General features: G+C 40.6%; 1 protein-coding gene across 5 annotated transcripts in view; it reads right to left on the reverse strand.

Moving 5' to 3' along the window:
- The window catches only part of MARCHF6 (membrane associated ring-CH-type finger 6), a 78,985-nt gene that overhangs the window by 4,563 nt on the left and 56,201 nt on the right, over positions 1 to 18,221 (reverse strand). For 2 of the 5 annotated variants that reach the window (XM_064596863.1, XM_045863538.3), the window contains 7 exons: positions 16,838 to 17,042; positions 14,971 to 15,040; positions 12,782 to 12,978; positions 10,974 to 11,108; positions 4,965 to 5,054; positions 2,594 to 2,726; positions 1,416 to 1,551 (listed from right to left, as the gene is read on the reverse strand). In XM_064596863.1, the coding sequence (XP_064452933.1) occupies positions 1,416 to 1,551; positions 2,594 to 2,726; positions 4,965 to 5,054; positions 10,974 to 11,108; positions 12,782 to 12,978; positions 14,971 to 15,040; positions 16,838 to 17,042 (966 nt within the window). The remainder of the gene's footprint in view (positions 1 to 1,415; positions 1,552 to 2,593; positions 2,727 to 4,964; positions 5,055 to 10,973; positions 11,109 to 12,781; positions 12,979 to 14,970; positions 15,041 to 16,837; positions 17,043 to 18,221) is intronic. The other 3 variants (XM_045863543.3, XM_064596862.1, XM_064596861.1) reach the window with 3 other exon arrangements.

Consider the following 18,221-nt stretch of genomic DNA (forward strand, 5'->3'; position numbering starts at 1 on the left):
ATCACAAAACATACCAAGTCACGTCAAGCGGTTAGCATTACAGCAATGAAAAGCATAGAAAGAAATGGTGTGAGTTAACTTGCCCAGGACCAAAAAGTAACTCAGTGGCAGAAAAAGGAGACTCTGAACACATCCCCCACTTTCCCTAATGCCCCAGCACCCTCTCGTGCCCTGGCCGGCCCCACGCACACCCCACGCTCAAATACTGCTAGAGAACAGGTAAACAACAGCACCCAAGATGGGGCCTCTAGGGAGCCTGCACTTCAACAGTTTTCTACAGGAAGGAACAAATGGGGAGAGAGAAAAGAGTACACTGCGCTGCGGAAAGTGACAAATAAGAAAGGCTGGGAGGGGGGTGAGAAAGGACACCGGGGCAGCTGAGCAGGGGAGCAGGCCGGGGCACAAGCATTCAAGAAGAAAGCAGCAAAAGCCGAGGCCGTGTCTCGTTTGCTTTCTGCCTGCAGAACTTACTCGTCATCCTAAACAAGCAAAGTGACACGAACTGACATTCATCACTGACATCCCCCCTCTCTGTTCTTTCTTGGTGGACAGAATTTTCTACTCTGACCGCTGAAGTGTACTTGTCCTTTTACTGCCAGCAAATGCTTTGGAGAAGCCTTGAACATCCTGAATTTCATTCTTAAAAATATTACTCTTAAGAATCTTCAGAGTAAATAAGGTGACCATATATTCTCCTGTCTAAACTGAGACACTCACAAATAAACGGGGGTATTGTTAACAAGGACACAAGATGGCACGTGTACACTGGGACTTTCCAGGCAAACCCGGATGGAGAGTTATAAACTCCCCTTCCCTGCTGGACACCACTAAACCAGAAGAGGACTCAGCTTTCTGTCAGAACACGGAAGGTCAGAGGGCGATTATCCCCGGAAGGTGTTTCCCTTGGCCGCTGTCAGTCTCTCACTGAGGTCAGGTCACAGTGTCCCCCAAACAGAGGCCCTACAATACTTCTGCAGGGGCCTCACAGCCTCCCTCAGCAATGATCAGAGTAACCCAGTGGTCCCCTGCTGGCAGGCAGGGCTGAGGCAGGTTGAGTCCTCATGCAGGCTTCTTATTTTTATCCAAAACTATTTAATATATTGTCAGACCAAAACATTTGGAAACAGACTAAAAACTATTTGGAACGGGCATTAAAAAGTCTTCCTCCCCCTTCCTAGTTTCTCCCAGTCTTTTCATCTCCATAAATGATAACTATGTATTCCCAGTTGCTTGGCCCAACTGAGTCCTTGATAATGCTTTCTTCACACTCAACATCCAATCTGTTAGTGAATCCTATTAATTCTACCTCAAAATATATCCAGAATCTGAGCACTCTTCCCAATGATGACTTATATTAGAAAGAAAAATTAAAAAATGAGACATCTTAAGCTAGATGAATGGAAGTCTAGACTTACTTGTCATTTTTAATGTGTTCATAAAGGCGCTTGAACTGGCGGACCTGGAAGGACAAGATCCCCATCAATACCACAACCATCAGTAAAAATGGATAAATTCGCCGGTGGACCAAGTTTTGCATTTCCGCAGTAACACCTGTAAAACCAAAAAAGAAAAACTCTAAGTGTATGTGGAAGGACAGGGAAACGAAATTATGTTCTTCCCCTAGGAAGAAGGGACTGGTGGTGCTCAATTAAAACTGAAACTTGTGTGTGAAATGGAACGAGGCCTGGAGTGAGGCCAGAACGCAGCGGTCCCAGAGAGAGGAGCCTCGTGAACCACGCCAAGGGGCGGGACCGTGCTTTCAAGGCCACGCAGGAACCAACAAGAGGATGTTCACTAACGAGGAACAGTGAGAGTCGTTCAAAAGAAAGGTCATTGTGGAGAGTGAATCAGTGGCGGAGGCTTCAAACTAGGGAAACCACGTAGGAGGCCACTGCAGTTACGGTGAGAGCCATGGGGAAAGGTGCCGGATTAGAGAATGGATTCGGGAGGCTAGGTCAGCGGGACTTGGGGACCATTTGAGTAAGGAAGGCAGAGAGACTCAGGTGACACAGATGACCTACAAGGTTTCTGACTCATGCAGCCTGTTGGGTAACACTAGTCACTGAGAGGGGGAACTCAGGAGGAAAAGATTTGGAGGGGAAAACTTTGTGCTTATCATTCTGAACATATGCTGGGTTTAAGGTCCTGTGAGGACTCTTCAGCACACAATTGATAATATCTAGTTGATGAAGCATCACTGAATACCAGCCCCTCTTTGCTTTTCCTTTTATGGTAAAGAACGTTTTGAAAATTAAATATAACAACATTTTTCCTTGATTTTACAAGTATGGGATCGCAGCACTTCTAGTCAGGAGACAACCTGAAGGAAATCTGTTCCTATTTTGGGGACAGTGTAAATGTTAATACTTTCTCACCTAGAGAAAAAAACTATACCAAGGAGCTTTATGATTCTCCAAATCTTGCCCTAAGTTGCAAGTCTAAGAAAAATAGTCTTCTGAAATCACTGTTTTAGCTAGATTTATATTTACAACTTAATCATATGGAGCCAGACGGCCTATGATACTGGAAGTGACACTAATATAGTGGTGTTCATAAAGGTGCTCTCTTCAGCTCCCCAGCCAGCATTACCCACCTAGTAAAGGAACAACGCCGGACGCTATGACGTAAGGTACACACAGGGAAAGCAAGAGCACAGAGATCACTGGCGCTGCCAGTTTACGAATGATATAGTGAAGGTCAATGTTCCGGATGCCATTTGCATAAACCTGAAACATGAGGGAGAAAATCAGAACAAGGATACATGACAAATTCCTCCAATTAACAGAGCAATCTCTACTGAATCCAAGCCACAGGGAGTTAAATTTATTGGTTATTTTTCCCAAAGTCAAGACAAATTTTGAACACCAACCTAAGTATGGTGCTCACAAGTTTTTACAGAAATGCATTTACTTCCTTACACTTTGTAGTTAACTCTGCTGAAGGATAAAATAAGACACCATCGAGAATCCTGACTACACTAGCCTTGCACCATACAATGCCAGACACATCCAATAACGTTAGATGAAGACCACATAACCTGAAACAACGGCACACACATCTTATGTGAGTGATCTGTATTATTACTCAAAATTGCATTCATTTCATCTGAATATAAGAAAACATTATCAACAGGAAACATGTTCCTGAAAAGCCTGTATAAATGAAATTTTGACAAATCAAAGGTATTTTATATAAAAATTTAATATGAAAGAATTCTACAGTGAATTTTTTTTTTACTTCAAGAATTTCTACAATATTTTCATCATATTCAGAAAGTTCTAATGAATAGTACTTCAGGGGAAAGAACGAATGGAAGTGGGAAAACTTTGGGAATAACGGAAAATAAAGATGGTGTGAAGAGGGGGACAGAACAGAACACTGTTCCTGTTTTCTCCCCAGCACTTGAACTTGTGGCCCCAGCAGAGTACCCTGCAATTCAACCCAATCCCTCAGGAATGGGCCAGAGCATTCAGATGTGCATCACAATAGGCTTAACCCTCCAAAGGCATGCTTCCAATCCAAAGAAACCTATTTAACCCAAATGCATTTAAATCAATGCAACAAGGCACCCCAGTGTTTCTCAAACCTTTTACTCAAACTTACACATATGTAAGAGAAAAGGCGGCGTCAGAGAGCAAAATATTAAAAAGATCAACAATGTTTCACAGCCTCCAACTGTGATTAAACCCTTATTCTTCACACTCCTTTGCAAGGGCCAGAGTCTCACCTGGAGACTCCACAGTGGAGAGATGCACGTGAACATACAGCAACTCCCTGGCTCACCCTACCTCCAGAAATCTCTGGGTTCAGGAATTTTTTTTGACAATTTTCTTGTGCATACTGAGCTGAGAACTACTGTCTTTATTTCCTATACATCAAAACTCCTTTTGTACCTTTACTGCTACAGAACTGTAACACCTAATTTATTTGGCACTAACCTAAGGATAAGAGTGTTGCCCACAAGTACATTTTCTAGACAATTAAAACTTAAAGAAGTATGTATCAAAATCTGTTATGTTAGTTATTTTAGATAGAAATCTTCCTGAAGTGAATTATCGTAATTCCCAGCCTATTATCAGAGTACAGAAGCACAATCTACTTTTTTCAAGGTTATCACCACAATGATCAAGTTATCTGACAGTTCCAACAACAGAATAATAGTCTTAGGTGCTATGCAGCTAGAATATTCCCAAACAGCTTTGCTTTTTCTTAAATTAAGATACGTGTTTTTATTTTTTATTTTTACTATTTTTTAAGGCTCTGGGATATATATTTTTTTAAGTTTTTATTTTAATTATAGTTAATAACATACAATGTTTTATTAGTTTCAGATGTACAGTTTCAGCTTTACTTTATCAATCTATTTTTTCCTGCCCTTTATTTTTAAAAAGATTTATTTATTTGAGAGAGAGAGAGAGAGGGCGTGTGTACAAGCAAGAGGGGCAGAGGAGAGGGAGAGAGAATCTCAAGCAGACTCTGCACTGAGCACAAAGGTGGACACAGGGCTTGATGTCACGACCCTGAGATCACGACCTGAGACAAAACCAAGAGCTGGATGCTCAATCAACTGTGCCACCCAGATGCGCCTGCCCTATATTTATTGTCTTGAACAGTAACCTCTTTACTCTACTACAGATTTAGAAAACTGAATACCAAGCCTACATCAGAACTCCTGCCCTGAAAAGAAATCATATATGCTAATTTTGGCCTTTACTTTAGACAGGGTTTTAGGTACTCTAAGCCACTGGTTAAACTTCAGATAAGGGAAGTTTTAAAATAGTGGCTGATGAAAATTCATGGTGATAAAACAGCGAACTTCTTCTTTTAAAAAAAAAAGTTATATATGCTTATTAGAGAAAATGTGTAGAAAACTCAGAAAGGTGGAAAAACGAAACGTAAGCACCCCAGCGGCCAAGCACAACCTCTGCCACTCACAGTCTCTCCTGAAAGCTGACTCTGCTCACCTGCTCAATTACTGTTTTCAACCACCACTGAGGACCCATCAGTGTTATAGCTGCAATGATTTTGGCGTGCAGGACTCCAAGTGCCCAGTCCTAGGGAAATAAAACCATTTAAGATTTATTTATTTGAGAGAGAGCGAGCAGGGGGAAGGAGACAAGTAGGGAGCCCGATACTACGTGGGGTTCGATCCCAGGACCCTGAGATCATGACCTGAGCTGAAATCAAGAGTAGGGCGCTTAACTGACAAAGCCACCCAGGCGCCCTGGGAAATAAAAACCACTTAACAGATTTTCATTTTCAGCAATAAACCCAGCATAGAGGCTATATAATTTTCCTGCATATTTCATTTCAAACCAGAAGTTCTGCAGGATTAGTAACAATTTTACAGAAGACTAACAAACACTAGAAAACCCAGGGAAATTGCCCACCCTCCCCCACACCTGCACCCCCTACCAGAGCTCAATTTCACCATTTCTAACAAAACAAATTCTAGTATATTTCAGAAACCTATAGTACTTTTCCAAGAGAATTAGGAAATAAATAAAACAGTGCCATAATTTTGTTTCATCAAACCACCTTAGGCTGCCGTGTTGGTTTTAGCCAAGCTAATTATGTCAAAATAGCCTGTGGAGCCATGTTCGGCCTAAAGAAACTATCCCAAAGGCTCACAGAGAGCTCCTAGCTCTAGTACTGCTGAACTGCTATTAGAACCTCCAGGGCCACACCAGGCTCCCCGCTGTGCCTCTGGCCTGCTCATGCCAGTGTCCCACCCGTGCCCCACCGGGCAGCCGGAGTCATTGCCACCCCCACCCCCCACCACGTGATGACTCAAAGCCCAAATCAGACCACATAAGGGCAATTCCCTGCTTACAACCCCAAGGTCCTCAGCATGGCACACAAAATCCTTCATAGCCTGGTGTCTGGTTTTGTTTTTTATGTATTATTTTATTTATTTTTTAAAAAGATTTTATTTATGTATTTATTTAACAGAGAGCGAGAAAGAGAGAGATAGCGCATGTGAACACAAGTAGGGGAAGCAGCAGCAGAGGGAGAGGGAGAAGCAGACTCCCCGCCGAGCAGGGAGCCCGACGTGGGGCTCGATCCCAGGACCTGGGATCATGACCTGAGCCGAAGGCAGACACTTAACGACTGAGCCACTCAGGCGTCCTTTAATGTATTTTTTAAAAGATAACATGGAACATTTAGATCTATTCTTATATAAAACCAAAACCTTTTGCAGAGAAGGCTGGAGTCCTCTGTGACTACCAGCCCAAGTCCTGATTCCTCCCCAGCAACGACCACTGCTAACACTGGTATGTACCCTCCACATTTTTTCCCCTATGCATTTACCTGTATCTACACATATTCATCCCACAGAAAAGATGTAGTATCATTTTTATATGGATTTTGCTCATACCGTTTTTCCTTTTCATTGTCCACCATCTTCAGGCTAATGTTCTGATTTACTGATTTGGTTAGTATTCTGACAATCTTCTTTAAATGGGATCAAAGGTTGACATATGCTCTGAATTCTTGCACATCCTAAAAATGGCTCATCACTCTGACAAAAAGCTAAATGACATTATGCCAGGATATAGGAAGCTTGGTTTTTCTCCCTTTTCTCTCAATGGCCTATAGATGCTCTTCTGCTATATGGCTTGTGGTGCTACAGAAAAAAGTCCACTACCAATATGATTCTCTTTTTTGAAGTTTGACTTCTCTTTACCTTAGAATTCAGAAATCTTACCAAGATATGCTCAAATATGTGTTTTTCTTATCAGTTTCATCTCAATGTCCACTTCACCAAATCTGATGAGTCCTTTAACATACAGAATCAGGACTTTCTTCAATTCAGTTAAATTTTTCTATTTCATTCCATGTTGCCTCATTTCTGCACTCTGGAGCTCTTATTAGGGGATGTTAAATTCCCTTCACCTTCCTACTTGTTCAGTTTTGCTCTGTGCTTGGCAGTGGTCTTCCAGGAGCCCAATCGTAACTTCAATGGTGACTACCCACGTCTTTAATTCATCTACTGAATGTCTGAGATCCATGCGATTCAGCATCACAGTTCCACTTTGTTTTATTGCCATTGTGTGTGCATACACACTTGATGATCTCCTGCGTTTTTATTCTTCTGTTTGGATGCTCATGGCTTGGTGAGCAAGCAGTTCCATGTCACAGGGCATGTGTTCTGATTGCTCTGCCTGACCTGTTTTTCTGTTGTTGCTGTGCACTCCCTTAGATAAAGCATTTGGTTATTTTTCTCTGCAGGTTCGATGAGGCTCAGGTCTATAACCTAAAGGACTGCAAAAGGACATTTTAGCCCTTTAGACCTTTGGGAAAGCAAGTGCCAGTCTCCTACAGAGAACATGGCAAAAGCCTCCCCGCTGCTTCTCTATGGTCCCAGGCTCCCAGGCAGGGAAGATTTGACCCACAAATTCAGCTTTCTTTTGGCCTTTTCGGAGTCTAGAAGGCACCCAGGTGAGGTTCATGTTCACCTGAGAAGTCCACAGACTGCTCAAGTTCAAGCTCTTCAAAGATCCACTGATATATCTAGACCTTTCCCACAGGATAGGACACATAATACTAGTTCCTCTGCTAGAATTCCAAGAGTCTAATCTCCCATAAATCTATAGCTGCTTGACACAGGGAAGGCAAGTAGCTTAGAGTCAGGAATGAGACAAAGCACACTGTTCTGTCAAATGTTAGAGTTTTATCAAGAATTTTAAAGATACCATGCTGTATATATCCATCTACAACCTGTATTTTTCTTCTACTTAAAAACATGACTGAGGGCACCTGGGTGGGTCCTGGGATCAAGTCCCGCATAAGGCTCCCTGCTCTGTGGGGAGCCTGCTTCTCCCTCTCCCTCTGCCTGCTTCTCTGCCTGCTTGTGTTCTCTATCTCCCTGTCAGATTAAAAAAAACAAAAAACAAAAAAACATGTCTGAGAGCTATCTATAGCAAAACATACAGCTCTACTTCACTCTTTTTAACTGCTGCACTAAGTGTCAAAGTAAAAATAGATCACATTTCTTTAGTCATTCTCTGCTGATGGACATCTGGGTTGCTTATAATTTTGACATTATAAAAAATGACACAGTGGAAACAGCCTTGGTTGTACTTCCTGCCCACATGTAAATATTTCTTTACAGCAGATCTGGAAAAGTGAAACTGCTAGGTCATAAATATAAATATTCTTAAAACTGTATAGTTTCCAGTTACTCTGCAAAATGACAATGTTGGGTACTGTCAAGACCACCAAGGACACACATGTAATCGTGCAAGCTGCATTTACTGCTCACTGCAGTGAGGAGGAACACACAGTATGCAGAAGCTGGGGTGCTCACTAAGAATGTTAGAAAAGCTTATTATAGTATTTCGGTTTGTTTGAGGTGCTAGGAGAGAATTTAAGGAAGGAGGGCTTTGCTCTATGTCAAATCCTTTAGAAAGTGAGGTAATCTATATTGGGTCTCTTACTAAATTCTATCCAGAAGCAGGGACTGACTGAGGCTAAAACTGTAGTAGCCAATGATGTTAGCTGGGAATGGGGGGTTGTCTTCTCATTTCTGCGGTTTGGACAAGGCTCATGTTTTGCCTGTGTTCAGACAGGATTATGAAAGGGTCTTGCTTTTGTCTGGCTCCATCACGGTCACAGAGTGGTCTTGTGTGATGCTGATGTTCTGTGAAATTGTTTCTGCCAGACAGGAGAACACCAAGGCCTAGCTGATGATGCTAGGCCAGCTCCTGGATACCAGGGGCTACTTGCTCTTTTTCAGTGCTGCACACTGCATAACATCAAGACGCAAACAGTACCTATTTGCTGCATTTGCAGTGATTACCGGGTTAAGGCAGCATCTGTCTGACCTCCTTCCATAGTAATATTCTGTGTTTTCTTTTGGGATATCAAGTAATCTGTAAGAGGACACTTTGCCACCATTCAAATAACTACTTCTGCACTGTAGTGGTGTGAAATATGCCTGCAAATTCCTCTCCCATTAGGTGGTTGGGGTCTATAGCCCCTTACCTTGAATCTGGGCCAACCACTGTGTCTTGCTTGTATCCAATAGAATGTAGTGAAAAGCAATACTGTGGGAATTCTGAAATGAGGTCATAAAAGGTGGCGCAGCTCCTACCTTGTTGGGACACTCATTTCTCTCAAGTGCAGTATAAGAAGCCCAACTACCTTGACGCTACCAAGCTGTGAGGAAGCCCAGTTACACCCAGGAGCTCCAGCCAACAGCCCAGGTGGGGTGAAACCAACAACCAATGTCAATCCTCACAGGTGAGTGATGATGCTTCCAAAGGATTCCTGCCACAGCTCTCAAACACACTCGGCTACTGAGTCTTCCCAGCTGAGGCCCCAGGTAACATGGAGCAGAGACAAGTCAATATGGCCGGTCTTATTTTCTAGCCCGCAGACTCTCTGGACACAATAAATGGTTGTTTTAAGCCACACAGTTGTGACGTAACTTGCTAGGCAGCAATAGTAACTGAAGACCCATCGACCTTCACCTGATGGGTTCCGTATCCACTGACAATCCTTGCTGGAATCATTTATTTTGTTAACTATTGCAAAACACTGATTCTCTTTTTTTTTTTTTTTAAAGATTTTATTTATTTATTTGAGAGAGAGAATGAGATAGAGAGCATGAGAGGGGGGAGGGTCAGAGGGAGAAGCAGACTCCCTGCTGAGCAGGGAGTCCGATGCGGGACTCGATCCTGGGACTACAGGATCATGACCTGAGCCGAAGGCAGTCGCTTAACCAACTGAGCCACCCAGGCGCCCGCAAAATACTGATTTTCTAAATCTGTTAATTCCTCTACATTTGTTAGCTGGCATGATTCTGTAAAAAACAGCTTTCCTTCAATCCCTGATGCTATCTGACTATACTGCGATACATCTCTCATACAAAGACATCACATGTGCTTATTTCCCTCTCTCTCTCACTCTCCTCTCCGAGTCTGATCCAGAGCACACTGGATTTGAGGCAGTTCCGGACATATGCTCTGTCTCACTGCGTGGTCTGCCCCCTCCTCCCTCCTAAAGTATCGTTTTCCTTTCTTACCCATTCCTCTATACTCTACTAGGTTGTCCTAGACATTGTCCCCTACAGAAAACCAAATCCCAACTCCCAAAACCAGCATAAATACCTCTCCCACATGATGCTGCAGCAACCTGTGCTTGCCCCAGTCACAGAGCAGCCTACCTGTTACCTGTCTGGCCCACCTGCCTGTAAGGTGCACAAGAAGTTCCTGCATTGGCCTCATTTCCATCTGAGTGAGTTATACAATACAGGGTTTTAGCACTAATGTAAATATGTGCTGTTAAATGAAGTTTTTGTGGAGCTCTTCATCTGGAAAGGAGAGGAAGGGAAATCCCACATAATTTTCATTTCCAGTAAATCCACTGTCATATACAAGAGGAAACAGAAACAAGGCTGAGAAGCCTCTGAATGACCGAAGTCAGTGCCTTGCTCTTTCCCCTAGGATCTCTTAAGAATTTGAAGTCTATGATGCTAATTTCCGGCTCTAAATACTATAGAAAAGTTTCCCTACTAGCTTTAAGATCTTTTGTGACCTATATAAGTTCATCAGAATGCTCTTTTTAATAAGCCTATGTCTTTGTGGGAAAACATGCTGTAATTATTTTAAAAATGTTACTGCTTAAAGTCTCAAACCTAAAAGAAGCAAGATATATCACCCTAACTAAAAAGTGGAAAGATCAATGCATGTTAGTTTGTATCTTTAAATATCATGTGAAGCCTAAATGAATAGTGACATTTCAACCTATAAAGACCTTTTAAAGGAATTATATGACCTGCATATTCTGAAGGCAATAAATTAAAATGCATTATTTAATCGATTTTATAAGGGTTCCTACAATAGAAAAAAATAAGGAGTCTTTCTAAACAAACCACCTATAATCATTTAAAAAAAAAAAAAAAAATCAAGGATTTTTCTGATCTGAGGTCCACAAAGAAAAATCACGAGCAAAAGTCAGGCACTTACCTGCCATGGGTAAAAAAGAGGAGTCTGATCCAAGGGAACCCTCAGGGGAGCAACAATAACCAGTTCAAACAGGAGCCCCAGCAAGAGCGGGACAACTCCCGCCAACAGCACGGCAACTATCAAAGTCTTCATGATCTATTAGGAAACGAGGCCATGTCACCAGAGAGTCTTTCTGATTTTCAGCTAAACTATTCCATTTGGAAATTTATTTTTCTTCTTTAACCTGATGCCTAACAGAATATATTATTACCTCACATACATTTTATGTTAAACCATTAAATGAAATTTGAATGTGTATATACAAGCTCAAGCTATAACAGAAGCATGAAATTATTATGCATTTTTGCTATAAAATTCTAAAAAATTCATTTTATTACATATATTAATCAGGTGGCTGTGCTGTTTTTTTCAATCTCATTCTCAGAAGTAGGCTTCTGTTTGTCCAAGAAAAGCTACTGATTATCCCAAGTTGCTATTCCAATGGCGGCCAACTCAAAGGCTGACCTGTGACCCCTGAGGTGGACTGGTATAGGGAGAAGGGCTCTGTATAACCCCAGTGAAGGTAATTAATCAATCTGATCAAACTAGCTCCCTTCAGAACCCTCTATGGTCCAACAAAACTATGATGACAGAAATGTCCTATATCTGTGTTGCCAATACGGTAGCCATTAGCCACACTGCTAGAGCCACAGCTCTAGAATTTGAACAAAGCAACACAAAATGAAAGTCAAAACAAAGAGAAAAAAAGAAAGACTATGAAAGCATCACTACAGAATCCTGATGAAGAAAGGAGTCTTTAGAGTGGCTCTGATGTCTGAGGACCTCCCTTTTTCTTAAGGTAGCCTCAATGAGTATGTCCGCTGTTTCAACAAGAGACTAATACGATGTGGGTGAAGATGCAGTACTTGTTTTAAATGGCATACTAAAGATCAAGAAGAGTATCAAATGAAAACTGGTATTAGCTGGTTTCTGTATTTTAAATATAGCTGTGTGTCTCATTATCTTGTGGAATTAAATAGCAATTAAAGCCCTCTGTTCATAATATAAAATAAATCTCATGTTTTTCTTTCAACACGAATATTAACCTTTCAGTGAAATGAAAATCTAAATTCAGATACAAAACTTCTTACAAAAGAAGAGGCATAAGTAGTGACCTAAACCTATTTACCAGTCATAGCCAACATCACAATCAATAAATCACCACCCCTGGACAATCATCTTACACTGCCATTTTTTTCCCCACCTTTGTGGAACTAAGTACTTTACTGAGTAATAATTTCCATTACTTACTACACTTTCACATTAGCCAAGACATTCTTGAATTAGCAATAGAATGTGTAATTAAAGGAATCCCATTTATATGATAAACATATAAAACTTAATCCTGAAGTCAAGATTTTACATATTCAAATAGATCAAAAAATCAAATTTTAGAAAAAATATCTTAAAGGAAATTTTCACTTAAACTGATTTTAAATTCTACAGAGTATCTTATTCTTTAAGAATTTCCAAAACAACTTTTCTAATTGCATTACTTAAGGGCCTAACTGGATCACTTAATAGCATGATTTTCTTTTGACCCTTGAATACATCTGACACATCTGACCATGGTTCTCAGAATGAACCAGAAAGCTACTACTGTCTTAAAGGAATAGTCCTTCTACTTAAAAAAAAAAAAAAAAAAATCAATTCTCTTAACACTATCAGCATAATGAAGAAATGAAAGTGAAAAGATTTAAAGAAACGACTGAAAAAAAATATCCACTACTCCTGTCATATAAGATCAGTTCTTTATTAGAAAAACCTACCATGAGGGACCACTCTTTAACCTTCTGGAAGATCACTCTGCGTCCCTGTGGCATCCATGCCACGAGCACCGTCACTGCCCTTATGGTGAGCCAGCAAACATAGAGACCACAAGCAGCTGTGTAGAGCTCATGAATTTTGGCAGTCCCCGTCCAAAATGACATTAACCAACGGCCAGCAAATACTGAAAATAGAAAGGCTGATAAATGAGATATATGGCTATCTATGTAAAAACTGCCTCAGATAAAGAGTGAATACAAATAAATTCTACCATGTACCAATAAAAATCTACATCAAGCAAGATGATTTATAAAGTAACTTTCTTCACATGGTTATACTCCTCAATAAGGCTAGAGAGAACAGCAAGGTCCAAATGTCTTGTGTATTTTTCTATGGATTGATTTCCTCTTAATACAGTACTATTTATTATTTTCAAATACCTAAAAGAAGCTAATGGCTGTGCTGAGCATTTTCCATGTATTATATCATTAATCCCCCCCAAATCCCCCAAGTAGCCACTATATCTCCATTCTGAAGATTAGGAAACCAAAGCTCAGCAACAGAACCTTGCCCAACCAAGGTCATGTGCGGGTGGAGGCTGAATTTGAACTCATGACTATGTGACAAAGCTCATGCTCTTGACCAATGAACCACACTGCCTCCAATTAAATTAAACCAGCTCATCAACAGTTAAGTCTTACAAGCCGCAATGCTCGTAAGACTTCTTTGCAACCTCCCAAAATGGTTTGGGTGTGAAGACAAGTTGTTTTTAAAGACAAATGTTATGTGAAACAAACACATGGATAGATAGATATAATTTCACATGCTTCTAATCAAGTGTTTTTGAGAGGACAGGGTTAAGTTTTTAATTTGTAGTAAATTATCATCAGAAAGTAAACCATGGAGGGAAACAGCCTCCTTCGCCACCTTAAATGCATATATGACACCAAGCATTTCTAGGATTAAACATGACTATGTTCTTCCCATTAGATGGTGAGATTGGGTTAACAGGGAAATATTCAGTTAACAATATTTAATGAAATTAAAGTACTTTTACTGCCAAATTCAGGTACTACGTTTCCTTCAAGTTTTTCTTAATATTTCTGATAAAAACATGAAAATGGAACATAAAAACCACAAATGTAAAACAGTCCAAAATTCAAAAACTAAGTTTTCTCAGCAATATGTTTACTACACTGCACCTAACCGTTAATCACTTTGTCATTTTAACAGCTGTGATTATGAGTAGTGAGGATTTAGCAAGCACAGTTCTAAAGGTCAAAGTCATTATTCAGAAACATGCAAAAAAATTTTTATCACCACTTGTCGTTAAATCACAATTCCTACAGATTAGAGAATATTCTCATTATTTTTAGAAACCTCACTTGAAATTATATTTTCTACTTGCTCCTTCCTGACCTTATTAGCCCTCATGGAAAAACTCAAGTATTTAATACAAATTTGATTTATAAAATTATAGAGGTAGTGCTATAATCAAGATACTAACTCAATATACATTTATGTGCTTGTAAGAGATGAAAACTATCTTCCACTTAATGATTTCTTAAGCAGCTAACATGTATCAGTATGATTTAGAATTTTCTTCCTTGCTATACACACTAACTGGGAGGGTGGGGGCAGCAAGCTCTTCCTGAGACTTTGTCACTGGCTTTGGACTCGACCCCATTTACCTCTGACCTTTGCAGAACATGACAAACTATTATATTCATCCACAGTGTCTTACTTGTTAGGTAAGGAGATGGTGTCTAGTCAAAATTTAAAGATTAGTATTTTTGAATACCAGATGATAAAGGGAAACAGTCTGACTTTATAAAGTGTCTAGTAACACCATACAGTGGACTGGAAAGATACAGTGAGGGCAAACATAATTAACATCAAAAGACTGGCTTGAAAAAATGATTTAAGCCACAGATAACTTTTTGAAAACCCATTCTATAAAGAGACTATCTCCAAGAAAACTGAGCGACCACATATACTTTACTTCTAAAACTGAATCAGGAATTTTATCTTGATTTTGTTCACCCCTCTGTTCCAGTACAAATGACTCCAAGGAGAGGGGGAGCCCTAAAAAGATCAATATCCCATATTCAATCAAAAATAAGGGGCAAACTATTTCAAGTTTATACTTGATGAAAGATACAAAGCATCTTCTCACGTCATTAGCTCATACCTGGTAGAGTAAGGCAGATGAGGCTGGCAATCAGTAAGGTTATACACATGAAGACAATCAACAAAAAAATCTGTAAGGCAAAACATAAGACTGCATAAATGGTTCATGTGCTCAACATGACACCCCTCAAAGAATCAGCACAATTCTCGCAGTAAAAATAAATTGCCTATATTTCCAGGTTTCCTTCCATTTCACATAAAAAGGCATTTTTATTTTAGGTAAAATTACCATGATTTTGGCCAAAAGAAAATATTTGAAATATATTTTCATATAGTCAGATACATCAGCAAGTAACAAGTAAATAATTTTTTAATCAGAGAGCATACAAATAAAACATAATCAGCTTAAATTTTCCCTATTAATTAAAACTAAAAACATTCCCTTTTTAATCAAATTCTCAAAAACAAGTTTTTATGAAAGGAGAGTGCTGTCCAATTAGAACTTTCTGTGGAAGCTGCACGGCCCGACACAGCAGCCACCAGCACAAGTGGTCACGGAGCGCCAGACACACGGTCAGGGTGAACAAGTAATGAAATTTTACACTGCATTTACTCTGGTGTAATCCCACTAGAAAAGTACGTTTTTTTTTTTTTTCTTTTTTCAGCTTTATTGAGGTGTAACCGACAAAATTATAAAGTGTACAATGGGATTTGCTGTATGTACACATTGTAAAGGGATTCCCACCATTAAAGTAATTAACACATCATCATACCACATCCTTACAAATTGTACTCACTTTTAATTAAGTTTAAATGTAAATAGCCACGCGTAGCTAGGGGTTCCTGCATTGAGAAGAGCAGATAAAAAGGGAACACACTAAGAGGAAAGCAGCTGCCCTGGGCAGAAAAGGAGCAAGGGTTGCTTTCCTTCTACCTTACCAGGCACCCCTCTTCCCCTGCCCAGAAGGCAAAGCTCTAGCGGGAAGACTGAAAAGGATGTACAATCACACTCTAAAGAGGAGCCTTTAAGGCTGTCAGCTTTTGCTGCTTAAGAAACCTCCTACCGGTTGTCTCTGATCTGGGCCAGAAAGTACCTTTTGCCCATCTAAGAGCCTCATCTCCCAGGACTCCTCCCATCTCTCACGCTCACCTGCATACACCCCACCCTCTAGATACACTTAATTCCCTGAAGTTCCAAACCTACCATGTCTAACCTGCCCCTTGGTTTGGCACGTGCCTGGAGTGCCCTTCCGTTTTTCCATTTTGTTCTCTGTCTGGCCTAACCTTAGAGACTTAAAATCATCATCTCCTCCACATGGATTCCCGAATGCCTTCCAAAAAAGCGTTCTGTGGAGCAAGGAGTGACCAACTGTGCAACAAGTTACCATATAGCAAGTGAGGTGAGGACTAAGGCCTGAGGATCAAATTTAACAACACAAAAGCCACCATGGCGACCCCTGTCAGGAAGAGTTTTGGTGGAGTTTGGGGGGAAAGTTGTGCTGGGACAGGCACTTCCTTAACCAGTCTGGTCTTCAGTTTCATCAGATGTTAACATGAGATTACTACTCCTTTGCAGTATTGGGATGGACAGTAAGTGGGAAAAATATTAGAATGCCCATTCCAGTTCCTGACACATAGCTAAGCTAGATCAATAATGTTAATTTCTTGTTTTCACTAGGGTCTTTTAACACTGCTACTCTCAAACAACAGGGAGCAAAAGCACACAGAATCCCAACACTATGATCCATCTCTAAAATCTGATAAACTTACCTGATATTTACAATGTATCAGGCTACTAATGGGAGGACTAGGGGTTCTTTTCAGGAGACTGTAAGATATGTCTATACAGAGGACTACGTGCTAATAGCACTTTTCTCAAAAGACATTTGAAAAAAACTTGACTTCCACTTCAGTCTTATAGTACCTACCCTGAGTGGAAAATTTAAAGGCCGACGATAAGGCTGAAAGCCAACCGGCCCTCCTTGCTGGAGTATGGCTTGGTGGGCTGCATGTAGGCCTTCCCCCACCACAGGAATAGCGTTGTTATTTCGAGCATGCTGATTATTGTTAATTTGTTGATTTGCACTGTTCTCGTTTTCTTCCTGGTCTCCCAATAAATAGGAATGAAGATCCCTGTGTAAAAATTACATTCTCACTTCAGATCAGAATAAACAGCAGACATGAGACTTACTTTCTTATTATTACTTAAGGTAGAAAATGTACAAGTAGAATCTGTACACAGCAATGTTAAGTACTTCATTCTGGTCTAAATGTTGGTACCTGCTTTAAAGTAAACCTTTCCAAATTTAATGTTAATATCCACAACACCCCACAAATTCAGCTCAGCTACCATGTCTGCTGTGGCGTGGAGCTCAGCTACAACCTCCAGACCACACTTCAGTCATGGTAAACATGCCAGGGCGAGGAGGAGGCAGCTTGGGGCAGGCAGAGACAGGCACCTGCTCAACCCAATACAACCAAATGCAGATTTCACAGTAAGGTCTCTGCAGAATACCACATATTTTCTGAAAGAAACATTTAAATTACAAAGATCCAACTTTAAAATAAGTATCTAATATGGAAAGCTTGAAAAAAATAAAAGGCAACGTGCTGACTAAATGCTGGAGAAACCACTTGCCAGGACAGGACTTCTAAAATAATCAGGATTGGGGTGCCTGGGTGGCTCAGTCAGTGTAGCTTCTGCCTTCAGCTCAGGTCATGATCCCGGGGTCCTGGGATGGAGCCCCTGTTGGACTCCCTACTTGGTGGGGAGTCTGCTTCTCCCTCTCCTTCTGCCCGCCCCCCCCCCGGCCCCACTCTCTCTTTCTCAAATCTTTAAATAAAATAAAATTTAAAAAATAATCAGGATTAAGTTGGTTTGCTTTTAATGCACTGAAAAAAATGTTTACTTATACCCTGTGTAATGCAGTCAAAGAACCTGGGCCAGCAGCAAACCTCTGTAAGAGGGTAAAAACATGCATACCTTCTCCATAAAAGAACGGACAATAATAATTAGAAAAATAAGAAAAATTAAGAATTAGAAGAACCTGCAGATACCACTAAATGGTCTCTTCTTAAAACTACTATTTCCTGGGCGCCTGGGTGGCTCAGTTGGTTAAGCGACTGCCTTCGGCTCAGGTCATGATCCTGGAGTCCCTGGATCGAGTCCCGCATCGGGCTCCCTGCTCGGCACGGAGTCTGCTTCTCCCTCTGACCCTCCCCCCTCTCATGTGCTCTCTCTCATTCTCTCTCTCTCTCTCTCTCAAATAAATAAATAAAATCTTAAAAAAAAAAACAAAAAAAACCCTACTA

The sequence above is a fragment of the Mirounga angustirostris genome, unplaced genomic scaffold (genome assembly GCF_029215605.1).
Source record: "Mirounga angustirostris isolate CCGP_5_RB_7025 unplaced genomic scaffold, mMirAng1.0.hap1 SCAF_7, whole genome shotgun sequence".
Lineage (NCBI taxonomy): Eukaryota > Metazoa > Chordata > Mammalia > Carnivora > Phocidae > Mirounga > Mirounga angustirostris.